The 19,666-nt window shown below is 40.8% G+C and overlaps 1 protein-coding gene across 2 annotated transcripts in view; it reads left to right on the top strand.

Annotated features, from left to right (window-relative positions):
- The first annotated feature begins 647 nt into the window (after positions 1–647).
- The window catches only part of Heatr3 (HEAT repeat containing 3), a 38,291-nt gene continuing 19,272 nt past the window's right edge, over positions 648–19,666 (top strand). The window contains exons 1-11 of one of the 2 annotated variants that reach the window (XM_074056034.1): positions 648–962; positions 1,090–1,262; positions 3,034–3,121; positions 4,943–5,055; positions 7,760–7,869; positions 10,408–10,548; positions 11,557–11,747; positions 15,612–15,702; positions 15,783–15,940; positions 16,202–16,284; positions 17,202–17,338. In XM_074056034.1, coding sequence (XP_073912135.1) covers positions 825–962; positions 1,090–1,262; positions 3,034–3,121; positions 4,943–5,055; positions 7,760–7,869; positions 10,408–10,548; positions 11,557–11,747; positions 15,612–15,702; positions 15,783–15,940; positions 16,202–16,284; positions 17,202–17,338 — 1,423 coding nt within the window. In that variant the 5' untranslated portion in view covers positions 648–824. Of the gene's footprint in view, positions 963–1,089; positions 1,263–3,033; positions 3,122–4,942; positions 5,056–7,759; positions 7,870–10,407; positions 10,549–11,472; positions 11,748–15,611; positions 15,703–15,782; positions 15,941–16,201; positions 16,285–17,201; positions 17,339–19,666 lie in introns of both variants that reach the window. The other variant, XM_020179716.2, reaches the window with a different exon arrangement.

The raw sequence follows: 19,666 nt of genomic DNA, 5'->3' as shown, positions 1-19,666 counted from the left end.
AGCCTCCCAAGTAGCTGGGCTTACAGGCATGAGCCACTGGGCACTCATTGAAAAGTTTTAATAAGCAAGAGACCATAAGGAGAAAGGTGAAGGGATTGTTTTTTTTCTCTTTTGGGGGTTCTAGGGACTGGACTCAGGGCCTTGCTTGCAAGGCAAGCACTCTACTTGAGCCATGCTCCCAATCCTGGTGGAGGAAGAGTTTGACATGATTAGCCTCGCTGCTCTATGGATTGGGGATGGGCAGGGTGGAAATGAGAAGACCATTAGGCCTTGTGATCAAGGCAAATGAAGATAGTCTCTTGGAATAGGGATGTAGCAGATCTGTGGCCAGATCAGAGAGACCTGGGAAGTAAAGCCCATCAACATATATTTGGTGGCTTCAAGGTTTCTTTGTACTTTGATAGGTCCGAGCTTCTGCATGGGAGCTACATCTCTGTGATTATTTTCAAAATATGCTACAGTAATTAATGTTATGGTTACTATAAGATGAAGTTTGTTTTCCATACGGAGTTAACCTAGAAGCTGTGCATTTATTGGATGGAGGCGGGGTCGACGTTACCATTCCCAGGAAAATCCACAGGACTCCGCCCACTGCCAGGGCTGGCCCCGCCCACGTCACCCCCACGCCTGCGCACTTCCCGTGCCAGGCCTTTCTCGCGGCCGACGCGCCGTGCGCATGCGTGCTACTTCTCCATGTGTGCTGTGGCCCAACTGAGTAGAGACCTTTAAGCCCCTTTGGCGACACGACCTCGTCCCCAGCTCGGCAGCTCCTACGGCTTGCTGTTGCCCTCTTCTTTCGATCTTTTCCCACAGAGTACGTCACCATGGGCAAGAGCCGGACGAAGCGCTTCAAGCGACCTCAGTTCTCCCCTACCGGCAACTGTCAGGCCGAGGCGGTGGCTGCGGCGAACGGCACTGAAGACGAGGAAGATGATGGACCGGCGGCAGAGCTGCTGGAAAAGGTGCAGTTAGGTCTCCGCCAGGTCTGGGGCGCGGGGCACGGTCCGGGGGCCGGGGGTCGGGTGCTCGCTTGCAGCCCCCGGCGCGCGCGTGCGCACTGCGCCCGCTGACTGCTCTCCCATCCCGCAGCTCCAACACCCGAGCGCCGAGGTTCGCGAGTGCGCCTGCGCGGGGCTGGCTCGCTTGGTACAGCAGCGGCCTGCGCTGCCCTGCCTGGCTCGCCGTGATGCTGTGCGCCGGCTCGGGCCGCTGCTACTGGACCCCAGTTTGGCGGTCAGGGAGACAGCTGCCGGGGCGTTGAGGTAAACGGGAAGAGGGCCTGGGGGTGTGCCCACCGCGTTGGGGCCCACACAGACGCAGAGCTTTTTGTGCTATGTGCACACTCCCTGATTCATCCTCAGTGCGCTCAGAAGGTTGGAAAACTTGCCCCGGGTCCCACGCTTGCAGGCGCTGGCTGATGTGAACCTAGGATCCAGAGGGCTCCAAGACCCCCAAACCACACGCATTCCATCTGTCCACCTGGCTTCTTCAGCAGCCACCTGCTAAGGCATCTTGTCCTCAAATGTGGCGCATCCTTTCCCCTCTTTAAGAACCCTGCGTAGGGTCCCCGTTTGAATGAACTCTTCCAGTCTGTGTGCCAGGAATTGCTCTAAGTGCACGGGAGATTGAGCAGGTATAGGACGTTGAGCAAGGCAGCCAAGATACCGGTATTTGCAGATGCTGTGTTGATGATGAGTCAGGGAGCTAGTAAAAAAAGGTAAAATACAATATTACTGAGAAGTGTTACGGAAAAACAAGAGAGCGATGTACTGGGATTGGGAAGCTTAAATTGGGTGCTCTCCAGATCACATTTGTGAACCATGCTTGAAGGTGGGAGCGCCAGGCATGGGAAATAAGGGGTAGAGCGTTCCTCACGGAGGGGAAAAAGACTGCAGGGAAGTGAGGCAACAGTTCTGTTTGGCCTGGTTAACAGGCAGAAAGGTTAGTGTGGCTGAGGACAATATGATGGGGAATTGTAGGAGGTGAGGTTGGAGAGATGGCCAATTATAGAAGGGTGTTAGAGCTGGGTGTGACAAGGATCTAACTACCTTTGGAAAAGGCCACTCTGGTGGCCATGCAGTGAATGGACTGTAGATGGGGCAAGAGTGTTAGTTAATATTTGTAGCTGTTACAGCTCTGTCTGTATGTATCATGTTTCAATTACTGACTTAGCAAATATGTATCTAGCACCTGCTGTGTGCCTAGCACTCAGCTAGGCTCTGGGCATGTGGTAGTGAGGAAGACAGACATAATATCTGTCCTTGATGATTCTTAAAATCTCTTGAGGGAGATGAGCATTAACCAATCACATATACGTATAATTACAACTAGTGGTTATTACAGAAGATGCTATGAGATAGTATAACTAGAGGGTCCAGGGAAGCAGACTCTAAGCAAACGATGTTTGATGTGAGGAATGAGTGGGGATCAACCATTGATGGAGGGTGGCAGACATCCTTCTATCTCTAGGGAGGAAACAGCATAGGGAAATGCCCTGCTCTTTCTACCCTGTCCCCCAGACATATACAAGATGGAAGCTCCCAGAAGATTGTGGATCATCTTCTGTGCCTGGCACAGAGTTTTGTGCTCAGAAAGCAAGCAGTGTCTTTTCAGTTAAAATTAGATTTAGCCAAAGTCACTTCATGGGATGTCATTCTCAGTGACCCGATCTTGCTCCTTTGCTGCTCTTACAGTCTTGATTCCAGGAAATGATCCCTTCTTACAACGTGTGATTTGCTCACATTAAACGAGAAAAACTCTTTCCCCTTTTCCCTTTCATATAGCCATGTACCTGTGTACTGTCTCAGGCCTCAAAACTAAGTTGTTACATGATAGTCATTTGCTTACATCTTGTAGAATAAAGACCAGAACTGGTAGAAATATGCAGCATGTCAACAGTATAGAAGCCCCAAAGTGAAATAATAAATGATTTCCTCTGGGTAGTCTTAAGTGTGGTTAAAAATAGAAATAAATTTGAGGTTAGTATTTTGCGAAATGTGATCTGAAAGTAAATGTTTTAAACTTCTTATGTAGAAATCTCAGTGCTTGTGGAGGTTTTGAAGTTTGTGATGACATGGTGACAAAGGACATCATGACTCCCCTAGTGGCTCTGCTAAAAGAGGTATGCAGTTGTAAAGTGTCTTGAAAGGCACCTTCCAAATGTAGCTTTTAGGAGACAGATTTTTAAGGAAAAAAATTTTAAGTACTTTGCTGTTATTTTGTCTTCCTCTGAAACATATGTAAAATATAAGTAGTTCATTTATTTTTCTGGAAACTGATATATTCTCATCATTGATTCCACTGTCTCTATTATTTTGTGTTCACCATCTTTATTTATTTATTTATTTTTTTCCACCATCTTTATTTATATGATGTTTGGAAAAGACCTTTCTAAAACTCCAGACTCACTCCTTTAGACTTTAAGCTTCTCACAATAAAAATAATGAGTACTTGCTGATTGCTTGCTTGTGTTCCAAATACTGCTTTTATGTTGTACATATTTAATTTAATCCTCACAGCAATCCTACAAGGCCAGTATTTCTTTTTTCTTGCAATGCTAGGGATTGAACCCAGGGCGTCATACGTGCTAGCAAAATGCTGTAGTACTGGGCTACATCCCTAGCCCAGGGCAGATATTATTATTACTCCTGTTTTGTAGATGACAAAACCAGGGCACAGACATTTCAAACTTGTAAAGATTGTGTTGCATTCTTGCCAGGCATGGTGGTGCACACCTGTTATCCCACCACTTGGGAGGCAGAGGTAGGAAGATTTGAGAGTTTGAGGCCAGGCGGGGCTAATAGCAAGTTCTACGCTATTCTGAGCCACAAAGTGAGACCCTGTCTCAAAAAAGAAAGGCTGTTCAATTTTCATGTCATGCCTTTTTTTTTTTTTTTTTTTTTTAACGATACTGGGGCTTGAACTCAGGGCCTTCACCTTGAGCCACTCCACCAGCCCTATTTTTGTAAAGGGTTTTTCGAGATAGGGTCTCGTGGAACTATTTGCAAGGGCTGGCTTCAAACCTCAATCCTCCTGATCTCTGCCCTCCTAAGTAGCTAGGATTATGGGCATGAGCCACTGGCACCGGGCCATATCATGCCATTCTTATTACATGATGTAGTTCAGTGGTTAAGGTCTTGATCTTTGCCTCTTCTGTAATTTTCATTTAAGGATATCCAATTTTGATACAAGGCATCAGTCCTGTTTCCTTGATAGCACTGACTCTTAACTAGGGGTGATTTTTTCTGGACAGGGGACATTTGGCAAAATTTGAAGACTTCTGGTTTTCACAGCTTAGGGGGTGTGTTGCTACTGGCATCCTATGGGAAGAGGTCAGGGATGCCACTGAACCTTTTTCAATGCAGAGGGTAGTCCTGCCACAATGAAGAGTGCTCTTGTCCAAAGAATCAGTGGTACTAAAGCCCTCGGTTGGAAAGCTGTGCCTTAGAGGGTGCTGTGGGCTGTGCTGGGGATGGTACTACACGTGGTTAAGAGCACCAGCTGTGGGGCTAGCTGTAGTCCAGCTTCAGCACATACCAAGTTGTACATTCAGCAACCTCCCTGTACCTCAATTTCCTAATTGTACCAGGAGAGCAAGATTAATAGTTGATCTACCTTGTAAGTTTGTTGTGGGGATTAAATAACTTAATATATGTAAAATGTTTAGAATAGTGCCTTAAGAGTGCTCTGTTAACTGATATTTCTTTGCCTTCCTTACTGTCTTTTATTTTAAGTGTGAAATGCTTTATATTTAGTTTGCACAATGACTTGGGAACCTTTTTTGTCTGTGTTGCTTACCAAGGGATGCATGGTTACGGGAATTGAGAATTTACTAGGCTTGTTAAAATTTCTTATGTATAGTTTTTGTGATTCTTTACCACCATCAGTTTTTTGTTTAATTATTCTTTTGAACCAGGGTGCTAATCATGATATTTGGTTACAGTGTAGTGCTGGACTGGATTCAAATGAAATGATTCCACAGGAGAAAAAAGATCAGAACAGAAATTCTATTGAGAATATAGCCAATGAGGCTGTGAATGTGCTGTGGAATATATGGTAAGATGCTTTCAAAGCACAGCCTCCTGCCTGCTACATTGTGACTCAGGCTGGTGCTCTTCCTGTTTGACTTTGTAGTAGTCTCTGTTCCCCTGGATAGACCTGCAAATCCATAATACTTGACAGAAGGCAGTATCCGGTAATCTGAGATCAACCCTTCCTACAAGCCCTTGTTCCTCCTACCTTCTTTGCATCTTTTACTGCATTTTGCATCACTTCCCTCCAGTTACTGCAACTGACAAAAACCAGGAGGAATCATGACCTGTAGCACTGCTATTTGTCCTTTGTCCCTCAGCTCAGTGTGGACCTGTGTTGGTGTCTGGATGAGATCACGACCACAAACCTGGTACAGCTAGTGTTGTACTCCATGTCCTGTCAGTAACCACATGAGTGGGAAGTAGATGCCCAAGGAGCTTCTGTGGCCCCACAGAAAGAAGATCACTTCCTATTCCATGATTGTAGCTCTGGTTGGGGTGGAGTGGACCTGCTGCGGGAATGGAAATGGCTAGAAACACTACCTGGATTTACTTTTTTCTGTCCTGTTTTATGTCCATAATTATAATGGGATTCTGTCATAGTTCCTTATTTTCAGTTGGCAGTGATTGTAATGCCTACCTAAAAGCACAAGTGTTTGTTAGAATTCGAGACTAACTTGGGGGCTGGAAGAGTATGGCTCAAATGGTATAGCGCCTGCCTAGCAAGCGTGAGGCCCTGAGTTCAAATCCCACTACCACAAAAAAAAAAAGATTAAGTTGGATTCTGAAAATCTGAACTTATATAAAATTTTGTTTGTTTGTTTGTGTTTGTTTGTGGTCCTGGGGTTTAATGGCAGGGCTTTGAGCACTTTCTGGGCAGGTGCTGTACCATTTGAGCCACACCTCCAGACTCATGTGAGTTCATTTGTAGATAGTGAATGAATTCCATCTGGAAATTTTGACAGGGTGAGATTTGAGGAGATGGGATTAAACCCAGGGTGGCATGCAAGCTAGCATGCACTACCACTGAGCTACGCCCTAGCCCCTATCATTTTTTGAATTGAAAATTCCTTTTAAAATTTATTTGAAAAGAGCCTGAAAGTATGTCCAATGTGTTCCTCTTTCTTTTTTCTTTTCTTTTTTTTTTTTTTGGCAGTACTGTTGTTTGAACTCAGGTCCTCACACTTGCTTAGGCAGCTACTTTGCCAGCCCTAATTCCTCTTTCTTGAATGCCTGTGAGCCTGCCTTTATCATTTACAGTTATCATAGCCTTATTTTTATATTAAAATAGAATTTTTTGTTAGCATAAACTAATTGTACAAAGGGGTTTCATTGTGATGTTTCCGTACATGCATATAATGTACTTTGATCAAATTCACCCCAATCATATTACTTTCTTAACCTCCTCCTTCCTCCCCACCTGCTTTATAATCATTTTCAAAGGGTTTCATTATCCTAGTTTCATACATATTTATAATCTCCTTCTGTTATATTCACACACACACACACACACACACACACACACACACATCACCCTCTCCTTTCCTTTCTCCTCCCGCTAACCCTTCCCCAACCCAATCTCCCACTTTTACAGTGATTTTTACAATGATTTTTTTCTTTTTTTTTTTTTTTAGGTCTAGATTCCGAACATGAATGAAAACATGTAGTATTTGTCTTTCTTATCTTGGCTTATCTCACTTAACATGATGTCATAGCTATTAATATTTTTGTTTCACAGTTTATATTTCAAATTATCTTTACTCATGTATGCCTTGTTTTTTTTCTTTTTCTTTGTGTGGGTGTGTGTGTGGGTGTGGTATTGGGGTTTGAAGTTTGAACCCAGGGCTTTGCACTTGCTAGGTAAGAGCTCTACCGCTTGAGCTACCTCCAGTACTGCCTTGTCTTTTTGACAGTGCCACAGTAACTAGATAGATACATGTATATACAGATACATAGTGAGCAAAATATTTTCCTTGGATAACAGATTTAATTTAGTAATATAGTCAGTTCTATTAGCTCTGCTCATGTGTTGAGTGTATGTGGTATGTATGGAGGAACATCTTTCACTGGAAACATGGTTAAAATTATAATAATTAGTTCTTCTTACCCTGCTCATTAGTAACTGATAGTTTTCAGATTCTTTTATTGAAAGGTAGTGTGATTTCAAAAATATTTATTAGAGTAATTGAAAATTCTGCTTAATGAAATTATAACTTCACTCTCTAGGAGTGACTAAAATAAAATTTCTTTTAGATTTGTGCTTTTTGTGTGACAAGAGCCCTTCTGATGTATTTGAACTTCTCATTTGTGGTATAGTGGAAAAAGCAGTAGGCTGGATCCAGAGCACCTAGGTACTGGGCCTGGCTCCACCACCAATAGAGGTGTGACCTTCAGACAGATCACCTCACCTTTTGGAACCTCAGTTTTGTCACCTGTAAAATAGGGAGTTGAATTAAATGATTTCAGAGGTTTCCTGTAGCTCTATCCTTCTGTCAGGAAACTGTCATGATAAAGGTCCTACTGTGATGGAAATAAAATACAGATAGCCAGGTATTGTGTATAGTGAATAAGAGTGAGCATTTGTTTCTTCGTCTATAAAAATGGTGGGTGTTCAACTCCAATCTTTTGGTTTTATAAAGCCTAATTTATATTTGTCATGGATTTCTGTGGTTGATTTCTTAAATGTTAAAATGTGAATAGTAAAACTTTTTTTTCCCCCTTCAATTTAGTGAATGCAGTAGTAGAGCAGTATCTATATTCAACAAAGAAGGGTGTTTGGAGATTGTATTAAAGTATTTAAGTAGGTTTTCCACCAATGTTGACCTGGCTATTTCAGTAGGTAAGTGAAGAAAAGGTGATGATTTATTAAGTACATGTAGCCTTATTTAACGATTTGTATTCAGACCATAGTATGTTTATTCTACAAGAGTGATTTTCTTTGTTTCATTGTATACAAACATATGGTGAAGGAGTTCTGTTTAACCTGTGATTCATACTTTACTTACACAGTTTTCTTGTTCTTTTGCTTAGAAAGGGAGGAAGGAAGGTGAGACTGGTTTTTTAGTATGTTACTTCTTAGAAGCCTTTATTAACTTTTGAAGTTTTCAAAGAAACAGTAACCCACAAACTCTACTAGGCCTTTGAGCCAAGGCTAATTGGAATCTAGACTTAATTAAATGTTTTTATCTCTATCTTACACTCCCAGAGAAAACTGATAGCCTGTGCTTTTTTGGGAGAGAGGAAAAGAAATGATCGAACTTTCACTTAGGCTTGTATCCCTGTCACAGGGTAGGGGGGAGTGGAGTTCAGCAACTTCAGCTGCCTTGGCTCCCTCGCCTTCTTTAAGTTGGGCTGCTAGAGAACCACCAGGGACCCTCAACCTAGAAGGGGGAGAAATCAGAAACTAAAGGATGGAAAGCTCAACAGAATTCTGGGTGTGAGTAGAGAAATAGTTGATGAAAAGCTTGTTTACCCATCATGCCACAGCAGGCATATAGCTGTGGTTTTATTTAACTATGCATTTCTCCTAGCAAGGAAGAAGTGTATTGTTTCTTTTGTAATGGGTACCTTTAAGAGAACAGAAAAGGGAAAACAACAAAAATATAATAGTGGAATAAATAAATGCTACTGGGAAAAATTTTAAAAATCAGTTTTTCAAAAGGAACACTGGTTGGGGGGTCAGTGTTGTAAATGAGGATTTTAAAAAACAGTTTCACTTGTTTTTAGGAAATCAACAGTGACTTAATCTCAGGATAGTTTTTATTACAATAAGAGAATTTGAGCGGGGGAGAGGGGAGAAATGGCCCAAACAATGTATGCACATATGAATAAACGAATAAAAAAAAGAGAGAGAGAATTTCAGGGAAGTTAGTTAATAGCTTTTAGGAGAAAAACTTTATTTTTGTGCTTTTGACTCTTGTAGATTTAGTTGCTTTTTTTAGTTTTTTTTTCTGGAATGAACTTTTTGACATGGATCAGAATAAAGTCATTTCATATTGTGTAGTAGTATTCTCTTTCTGCATTTAGCTAGATTCATGATTTTTTAAACATGTTTAAAAAAGTCAAGCAAGGCTTACATATAGTAAAGAGAATTTATCATACAAATCCAAATATTAATAAAACATTTATGAACTTGTATTTATGGTACCAGTCACAGTTTATCTTGCTTTTTTTGCTAAAGTGGGTAGAATTAGTCTCAATGAAAACACAACCCATGTACTTACATGTACATTTATGTGTGGATTTATATATATATATATGTATATATATATATATATGTATATATATATATATATACACACACACACATATATATATATATATATATATATGGGTTTATAAACAAATATATTTTAGAAACCAAATTAGATCATAGCAATATCATGTGTTTTGGTTAATTTGGATGGGGAAAATCTATTTTGAAATTTTTAGAACTGGAAAGAAATGGATTTGTATAGAATAAATATCTCAAAAGAAACAATTTGGGCTTGCTTCCCCTTTTGTGCTTCCAATATCTCTTCTGTCAAACATTTCGTGCAGTCCCAATTGTTTTTATACTTTCAGTTAATTGTTTCTCATATGCAAACTGTAATCTATTGTCTCATTTTAATGCCAGGGAAGAAGTTAAATTCTAAATGGAACATAAGCCTATTAATATTTTACCCATCTCTTAATTTGCTTATTTTTTTTTATACAAAATAACTTTTCTTTAAGGACTATTGATTCACCAGAAAGTAACTCTAACTTAAATCCTGATGAATTTAAAGGAAACCACAGCCGGGCGCTGGCTAAGATTTGAAGGATAGAGATTTGAGGCCAGCCCAGGCAAATAGTTCTCAAGACCCAACTCCAAAATAACCAAAACAAAATGGACTGGTGGTATGGCTCAAGTGGTAGAGCGCCTGCTTTGCAAGCACTACACCCTGAGTTCAAACGTCAGTCCCACCAAAAAATTAATTAGTTAATTAATTAAAGAAAGCTACAATATCTAGGGCTTGTACTCAGCAACAGAGGTACTTTAAGAGTTTGGTCCATGGACTGTTTGCTACTGGTCCATGAAAAGTGCATAAAATAAGGATAAATTTTTATAAATTTTAATAGTAATTCAACATTGCCACAATATTTAAGAGCCTTTTAAATTGTATTTTAGAACTAAAATTATATTTTAGTTCTGTAAAGAATTAGAAATTTTAAAAAGAAAAGGATCTATAGCACTGAGAGCTTGGGAAGTTTCCTTTGCCATGTACCATCCTTGAGATAAAGCATGTACATCCTAAAGCAACCACATGAGTCTAAAGGAGTTGTAAACAGTTATACTGGTGTAAATAACACTAAGAAGAATTCATTTGTCTCTAAATTCTTAACTTTTATCTTGTAGCATATTGTTTGCAGACAGTGACAGAAGATAACCCAGAGCTACTGAAATCTTTCAGTGCTACAGCGCTTCATGTGCTGGAATCCGCAATGCTGTGTCCTGTCAGTTCCATGGAGTACATTCTCTTAAAGACACTGGTAGCAGGTAAAATTAGCCAAATGAGATAGCGTGCTTTTGGGTGACTTGTAATGGGGAGAGGCAGAGCCACAGGTCAGTCATTCCTTCATCTCACTACATCAGGGCTTCTTGTGCTTATACCTGTTCTGAAAGTAGACAAACATTTTACTGTCTGTCTCTATGAATTTGACTGCTGTCAATTACTTATATGAGTGGAATCATATGTTTGTTTGTAACTGGCTTATTTCACTTAGCCTAAGGTTCTCAAGGTGGTAGCAGGTGTCCCAGTATTGCCTTCCTTTTGAAGGCTGAGTAATATTTCATTGTATGTATATATACTTACCACATCTTGTTTATCCATTCACTTGTTCATAGACACTTGGGTTGCTTTCAACTCTTGGCAATTATGAGTAAGTCTACAGTGAACCTGCCTGTGATCTATTTGAATCCCTGTTTCCAATCTTTTGGGTATATGCCAAGGTGGTATTTTTAGTTTGCCATCACTTTTTTAAATTAATCTGACTACTTACTGGTAGCTCCTGTTTTAGTTTGATAAGCAGGAAGCAGAAGCGTGGTCCATGTTCTCTGGGCTGATAGGCTGTGCATCAGAGAAGAGCATTGTGTGCTGCCAGGGGATGATTGTGAAACATCATAAGCAAGGGTGCTGCCTCTGGGCACCCTTTTCTTTTTTTGGGAGGTAGAGTCTTGCTATGTTACTTAGGCTGGCCTCGAACTCTTGTCTTCTTGCCTCAACCTCCTGAGTGCTGAGATTACACGTGTGCAGCTACACACAGTGCTTTTCATTATTTAATAAAATCTGAACAAAGACAGTGGTGTTGAGATATTTTGAAATTACATCTGAGCCTAAATACCCAGTCTTATGGAAACTGTTCTCAGTGTGAGGTTTCTTTCACAAGTGATTCCCTTGTCCTTATGGTCATTTTTTCCCAGGCACAATCTGGAATCTAAAGGACATTATTCCATCAAAGAGTCAGGCAGAAATCATAAATGCTATCCTAAAGATCTTATCTGAAGTTTTAGAAATGGATGCTATGGAAACGGTTATTCAAATGAAGGAGGCCGAAACTCAGCGGATAAAGACAGCTGCGGAGACTGAGGAAATCCTGGACAATGCTGGTGGTGATGATTTGGTGGATGATGAAATGGAAGAGATTCCTTGCAGAAGAAAAGTCAGAAGGAAAACTTTCATTTCTGATTTACTTCCAGTAAGTCAGATTTGATGCTTAAGCCTGGACTAATACAGCTGTTTTCCTCCAACGGGCACCCTTACCTTTGTAGAAAAGTACTAGCAAAATTAGCTATAGAAAGTGAATTTTGGTAAAAATCAGTGACATTTGCCTATTGATTCTTATTACAATGTTAGAAGTGTTCGCCCAAAAAGAAAAATAGTCTCTAACTGTGTCTCTCTCTTTAGTTGCACATTGCCTCCCACACTGTCTTCAAACTAAAGGAATTGGTACTTTGCTCAGCTTCCTATATGAAATGTGGAAGGGGGGAATGGCATGGTACTGCTCAGATCTCTGTTACCCTGGCTGACTTAGGCATAGCATGATTTACCACTCCATATGCCTTTCAGAGCAAAAGTGGGAATTGGCAGTGAGGCTGTTGGAAACTCTGGAGAACCTGAAATTCTTGCTGGGAATGGGAGAGGTTTTTTGGTGGTATTGTTTTTTTTTTAAACAGTACTGGGATTTGAACTCAGTACTGGGATTTGAAATGGGATTTCATGCTTGCTAGGCAGGTGCTCTACTTCTTGAGCTATGCCACCAGCCCAGGAATGATACTCTTGTGTGATTGTACCCATGTCCAGTCTTGCTTCCCAGGGACTCCTAAAGGGAATGGAAGGGAGACTCAAGTCTATCTACCATGGTTAAGATAGACATGCCATTGTTTACGAATGACTGATAACTATTATGTGGAGATTTATTAAGCTTTATTTTAAAATGGAGGTAGAGTGCATGCTTACCATGTCAGAGGCCTGGGTTTAATCCCTAGTACCAAAAGGGAGGAAAAAGTAAAGAAAAATAATTTTGTGTTTATAAAGTGCAGTGCTTTCTCATAGCAAAAACTTGCTTGTAAAGTCTTAACTGAGCAGCCTGGGTGGTTAACATGCTGGTTGGTCAGTCAGCCAGTGTTTAGGTGCCAGTATGGTTCTGGACACCATGCTGACATGCCAGAAATAAAGACCCCATCACTATCTGGTGGCTTCTGCTGCAGTCCTGTAGAATCACAACTCTTAATTGCATTGTTTAGCTGAAGAAGGCGTAGCCAGAAATATTTAAAGAAGAGCAGTTTAACTCAAGTAGTTGTCTTTAATACATGCAGAAGTAAAGAACCCTCTCCAGCTCTCACAGTTATTACTTATCCTGGCTCTCTGTTTTATTTCATCTGTTACCTAGTCACTCGCTCCTCTCTCTGCTGGTTTCTTTGAAGCAAATCTCAAATGTCATAACATCTCATTTAGATTGGTTCTTTATGTCAGCTTCGTAACAGTAGAAGCAGAGAAATATTTTGAGTGGCAGTTACATAAAGTGGAGCCAAATTTCAGAGTTCCAGCTTCTAAGCAGATCTTTGTACATTTTAAGTGGATGAGAATGAAGCAACAAGTCTTATTTAGCTACAGTCTATTCTAATGAAGGTTTGTTTAGTTGAATAACACACACACAAAACAAATAGGAATGATTTTGGTACACACTGTTAGTCATAAATGGAATACAAATTTAGGACTTGCTGGGCTACATCTGTTAGATTAGCATTTGCTTTTTGTTTCTTCTGGTTTCTTTGTGTTGTGGTGCTAGGGATTGAATCCCTAGTACACATGCTAAGCTGTACTTTACCACTGACCCACACCCCCATTCCCCCAGCACCACCTCTTTTTGGTAAAGATGAAGCAGTAGTTCAAAGATGCAATTAAAGTCTTAGATTCTTGGACAAAGAATTTGTTCGTGAGATTTTCAGTGAGCAAAACATCCTGGAAAGGGAGATGTAAATACATTATAGGGCCCACCAATGTTTTTTTAACCTTGGAGCAGTAAACCTGAGGAAATAAGTATCCAAGCATAATCGGCCATCCACATCCACAGAGTTCGAGTCCAGGACCTCCCTCAGATTCCAAAATCCTGGGATGCTCAAGTCCTTTATATGAAATGGCACAGTAAGCAGGCGCCGGTAACTCATGCCTGAGATCCTAACTACTCAGGATGCAGAGATAGGAGGATCACGGTTCAAAGCCAGCCTATGCAAATAGTTTGTGAGATCCTGTCTCCATAAAAAACCTTCTCAAAAAAAAAAAAAGTGGGGTGAGGAGCTGGTGAGTGGCTCTTGATGTAAGCCCTGAGTTCAAACCCTAGTACCACAAAAAAAAAAACAGGCATGCTGTATACATAGGACCTATGCACATTGTCATGTATATTTGAATCATTACTGAATTGCTTGTAATTCCTCATACAGTGTCAGATAAAAGAGGTTTTGGGTTTATGTTTTTATTTTTCTTTGTTTTTTTTTCTTTGGCAGAGCTGGCAAGTGGTTATACTCTATTGTTTAGGGGATAAAAATAAGGGGAAAAAGTCTGTGCATATTCAGTATAGGTGTGTTTTTTTTCTTTCCCCAGAAAGTTTTGATCCTGAGTTGGTTAACGGGGTACAGTGATGTGTGACTGTAATCCCAGCTACTTAGGAGGCTGAGGCAGGAGGATCACTTGAACCTAGGAATTCAAGGCTAGCCTGGGCATTGTAGAGAGACCTAACCTCAAAGAAAAGAAAAATAAGCCTGGTACTGGTGGCTCATGCCTATAATCCTAGCTACTCAGAAGGCAAAGATCAGCATGATCATGGTTTGAAGCCAGCCTGGGGAAATAGTTCTCGAGACCTCATTTCAAAAATACCCCATACAAAAAAGGACTGGTAGAGTGGCTCAATGTAGGCCCTGAGTTCAAACTCCAGTACTGGAAAAAAAAAAGAGAGAGAGAAAGAAAGAAAAAAGAAAAAGTTGATTAAATCCATGGATGTAGCGACTTAAGGTACAGAGAGTTGACTATAATCTGAAATATTCCATACCAGTGGAATCCTTGGTGAATTGTATTGGATCCGTTTAGTAGAATATTGTTCAAACATTAAAAAGATAATTAGAAACTGTTGAAATTTGGAAACAAACAATAAAGTACATGTCTTTAAGCTTATTTTGCCATTTTGAAATATTGGTGTGACTATTTCACTGTTCATATACAATTTAAGAATTGATGTCAGCCAGAAACTGGTGGTTCACACTTGGAATGCTACCTACTTGGGAGACTGAGATTGGGAAAATCAAGATTGGAGGCCAGCCCCAGCAAGTAGTTCATGAGACCTCATCTCCAAAATAACCAGAGCAAAATGGACTGGAGGTGTGGTTCAAGGGATAAAGTGCCTGCTTTGCAAGCATAAAGTCCTGAGTTGAAAACCCTAGTGCCACCAAAAAAAAAAAAATTTGAGGTCATGTAAGTTTATGTCGTCCATTTTAAGAAATGTGAATTGATGAAGTTTAATTGATACTATAGGTTTTCAGAGAAAAGTGCCCCCTCTTTTTTTAGTCTTAAAGAAATACTTTTAGTTTTCAAAGAAAGTCAGGAAGCAAGCCTGTCTGCTCCTCTGCAAGCACTGCTGGTCATATAAGGGCTTATTGGTAGTGTTTGGCTCTCCAAGACGATGTCTGAGCATCTGAATGTGAGTTTGTTGTGTTTTAAGTGCCCGGTGTCTGAAGTGAGCTTTTGTTTTAGTCTTAGTATGCAGAACTACTTCTTAACACGTTAGATTAAGTTTCAGGGTGAATTCAGTTCAGATTCCTAAGTTTCTGTCTGTTTTTTACAGCTAACTAAGCAACACTTAGAGGATAACCATGCAGGTAGATGGAAACCCTGTTAACATTGGCACACTCTATTGTGCCAAGAGGAATTATATATAATACCAGTTAATACTTCTGACACTTTAGGGCTTTTCTCCTACCTTACAATGTGCTCTATTGCAAGTGTAGAAATCTTCCAGTAGGCTTTAACTAAGGAAATTCATGCAGGTTTTTTTGTCCTTTTTCTTTAGCCCACTGACAAGGAACTAAGAGAGATCACAGCATTGCTGACAGCTCAGCAGACTGCTCTGGAAATCATTGTCAACATGTGCTGCAATGAAGGTTTGCACCCAACGGTTCCCTCTGGGCTGGGGCAGCTTCTGTAGAGTTTTCCTTATGTCCCAATTGTGTGTGGTTCCCAGATCCCTCGGATGATGAGTGGGAAGAGCTGTCTAGCAGTGATGAAAGTGAAGCATTTATGGAGAATTCCTTCAGCGAGTGCAGTGGGCAGTTGCTCTCTCCTCTCTGCCTATCCCATGAGATTCATACTGCTCTCACCAACTGCCCCATCCCAAAGAAGGTAATGGGTTTTCATCCTGGCTCATGTCAGAGCATGGGAAAGGTTTAGCAAGCTGTTCTGTGTGCCAAAGAAGTAAGTGCACACTTGTAGGTTGCAGGTGATGGTACCACCTGGGTTCCAAAGTAGAACTGTCAGTACTGGAGGTTAGACAGGTGGCTTCTGTCTTGATCGCCATTTCACTTGGAAGTCATATATTGGAATTTTGTAAAATATCATGTCTGACTTCTCTTTCACCTTTGCCCTACTGTCTCTAAAACCTAGGTTTTTGAGAAAACTGCCTTTCCAAACAGCGTTGCAGTTGACATATGTTCTAGGAACCCTACTTGGAAACCTTTGATTAGAAAGTAAGAACTCTTCTATTTTTGGAAATGTGTCATTTTGTCATTATGTGAAATACTGGACCATTAAATAGAAAATGCTGGCTCTTCCCAACATCCAAAAGTTCCTGGGTAGATGTGCACTAGGACACATGCATGATTACATTCTTAGCAGTGTGGCTTATAGTTACTCTGCCGTCATTATACCGTGGAACACATACAGCAGTAAAAAGGATCTGAGCTAGAACCTGTGCTCAGTGTGGATGAAACTTAGAGTGTTGAGTGAATGAGTAAGACAAGGAAGAATGTGCACACTGTGATTCAGTTTTCACAAAGCTCAAAACCAGGTAGCACTCAGTTAGTGATACATACCTAGGTGGGAGCTCTATAAAGAAAAGCAAGGAGTTTACCATACAAAGCCTGGACAGAGATTTCCTCTAGGGTTCAGGGAGGTGGGGAAGAACCAAGAAAGGACATGTGGTCTGTGAGGTGCCAGTAGTGTTTATTTCTTACCAGGTACATAGGTGTTTGCTTTTTTAAGTTATTTGTTAAACTCTGTATATTTATTGTATGCTTTACCATTTGTGTATGTTATAATTAAAAATAATTATAAAGATGCTGCCTTGCATAGAAATTGCTTTAAGGCAGATTCCTCATGACTCCTAAATGTGTTGTGTGTCAGCACCCTTGAGTCTCAAGCAGACCTGCTATGGACCCCCTTGTATTTACAGATATTCAGTCACAGCTGAAGCTTAGGCAAAAAACCTGAGCTGGGTGGGGAGTTTCCTGTAATCCCAGCACTCGTGAGGCAGAGGCAGGAGGATCATGAATTCTAGGCCAGCCTAGGCTACATAGTAAAACCCTGTGTGAAAAAAAGAAGTTAATGCTGAATTCCAGTGGGTAAATTGTAGAGAAACAGGTGCATTGTTTCACCCCCTCTACAGAATGAACACTATACAGTGTAGAGCCCTCGTGTGCCTCCAGAGTCTTGTGTCCCTCTTGGACGTGGATCATCTGGGAGGAGCCCCAGCCCTTCAGACGCTTGCACAGCACTTGTCACAGCTTCTTTTTTCTCAGCCAGGTAAATATCTAGCCTTACTGTAAAAGACTACTTGGAGAAAACAGAGTCTCGAAGGGACAGGAACTTGGAATTTATAATTTTGTATTGTTTATCATTTAACCTGCAGAGACCTTTCCTAGATATAACAGTCATGTTATTGCCAGTGGTATAGTCAAACCAAAGTGTGCCAGCAAGTCTGTGGGCTGTATATTCTTTTATTAAATTTGTCTGCATCCAGTTATATAAGGCCCATTAAGGCTAAATCATTTGGATATTTGATTTGGAGATATTTGGGTAATTATCTCTTCTTCACTTTTCTTTTTAATTACAACAGTTTGAATTTGGGTAATACATGCACTGTATGTAGGATGAAATTTTAAAGTTATTAGAGGACATAAAGTGGGCAGTCTCCCTTCTTTACCCTGTACCACCCAGCTCCTCTCCTAGAGTCAAGTCACTATTAGACCAGTTTCTTGTGTTTGTGTCCAGAAAGATTGTCTGGAGACAAGGTGGACTGGGAATGGGAGATGTGGGCAGCTAATGGGATGCATACTTCTCTACCTTGCTTTTGTCTAACACATGTCTTCAAACACCTTAGCATGGAAATTACTGAATCTCTTAGATTATATGTCTCTGGTAATATTTTTATACTCAAAAACTACAGTTATACTGTAGTTAATTAAAAAAAAAGTTTAACAGAGTTTAATTGAGCAAAGAATGAGTTGGGCAGTCCTCAGAAGCAGGACGGGTTCTGTGAGGCTCTCCTACTGCTCTTTGCATATGGCCTAGCTGTACAACGTTTGGTGCACATTCTTCCAGATTCTCATAGTTCATTATAGAACCTTGTTGAACTCAATCACATTGAGCTGTAGGAGCTCAGACAATCTGAACAAACGCTTGAGTGCAGAGGCGTCTGGTCAGCATGTCAAGCCCATGAGGACTAGCTTCATTATTTCGCCCAGTCTTCTGAGGAACCTGGAAGAGGCCTGGACAGTGTGGAGTGGGGCTCGCTCTGGCCTTTACTGGCATTCTGGCTCCCTTCAGCATGATATCTTATGAGGTAGGAGGAGGCACCCCGTTGCTCGTGCCCACAGCTATCCACCTACTTCCATGTCTGTGGCGGGAAGCAGGGCCAAATAGGTGTCCACAACCAAGGCCCCTGGTGAGCAGGAGCTGCCTGCATCTCTTACTGCTTCCAAGCCCTGCCCAGCCTTGAGGTAGCCTCTCAGCCCTAGATCCTCAAGCTGCCATCTCTTGCCCTCTGAGCCATTTCTCGTAAGATGCCTTGGGCCTCATTCCCAAGCAACAAGAAGGGTTTACTTCACTTGAAGTAAATGCACCTGTTCTGGATCTTTGCCATACAGCAGCACTCAGGTGCTTATCCCAATTCCTCTGGCTATTTGTGCTCTCTGGTGTTTGTGCATTCATTATACTGCAAAGATCGCAGAAGACCATACCAAGCCGACCTTGGAGAATGGGAAGCCACCAAATTTGGGAGAATATAACTAAGCACATTGATTTTAAATAAGTTCTACTTTCATGGCTATTCTTGACAATCTAAAAAAAAAACTGTGGTATAGTGGTCGGTTAAGAACACTTATGTATCCGAAAGCTATGATGTTATTTTTGTAGAATCACCTATTGTAGTCACTGTCACAACAGAATGTTTGAAAATCTATCCATCTACTGATGTGGGCTTTGTTATGTCCAGGGATTTATAATCTTAGTTGACCTTCCATATATGAAAGGATTTGGAATGCAAACAGTAGGGGGAAAGTTACTGCTTGGGAAAGATAGCCATTAAAATGTCTTTGAACTGTTTTCCATCCTTGTGTCCTGTCTGTGGCCTTTTGTAGCCCTTAATACTGATATTTAGAAATGGAGATAAGAAGTGGCTTAAAAAGCAACATAGTAACAAGATAATCCCTTATGCAGTATTGAGGTCATATTCTAATACAGTCTTCCTAAATATTTGTGTATTATTTAATGAGTAATGAATTATAGACAGATAATGTGAACTGCTTTGCTGAATTTGTTGGGGAGCATGGGGCTAAATTTCTATGTTCTTTGTGTTACTACTGTGTTTGAGACTTACATATGAGGCTCATACAGCTGTATCTAACTTGTTTTAATTTTTTATAGAGAAAGTATTAGAAGAGGACTACAGTTTCAATAGGCTGAAAATGGATTATCTCTAGAGTGAGAGGATGACACCTTGTTTGGGGTTTTTCTGGGGGAAGAGGTGAGGTTTGAACTCAGGGCTTTGCACTTGCAAAGCAGGCACTCTACTGTTTGAATCACACATCCAGTCCATTTTGTCCTGATTATTTTGGAGATCTCACAAACTAT

This window comes from Castor canadensis, chromosome 15 (genome assembly GCF_047511655.1).
Source record: "Castor canadensis chromosome 15, mCasCan1.hap1v2, whole genome shotgun sequence".
Taxonomy (NCBI): domain Eukaryota; kingdom Metazoa; phylum Chordata; class Mammalia; order Rodentia; family Castoridae; genus Castor; species Castor canadensis.
The sequence above is the reverse complement of the archived record's forward strand: the minus strand, read 5'-3'. Positions and strand labels throughout refer to the sequence as shown.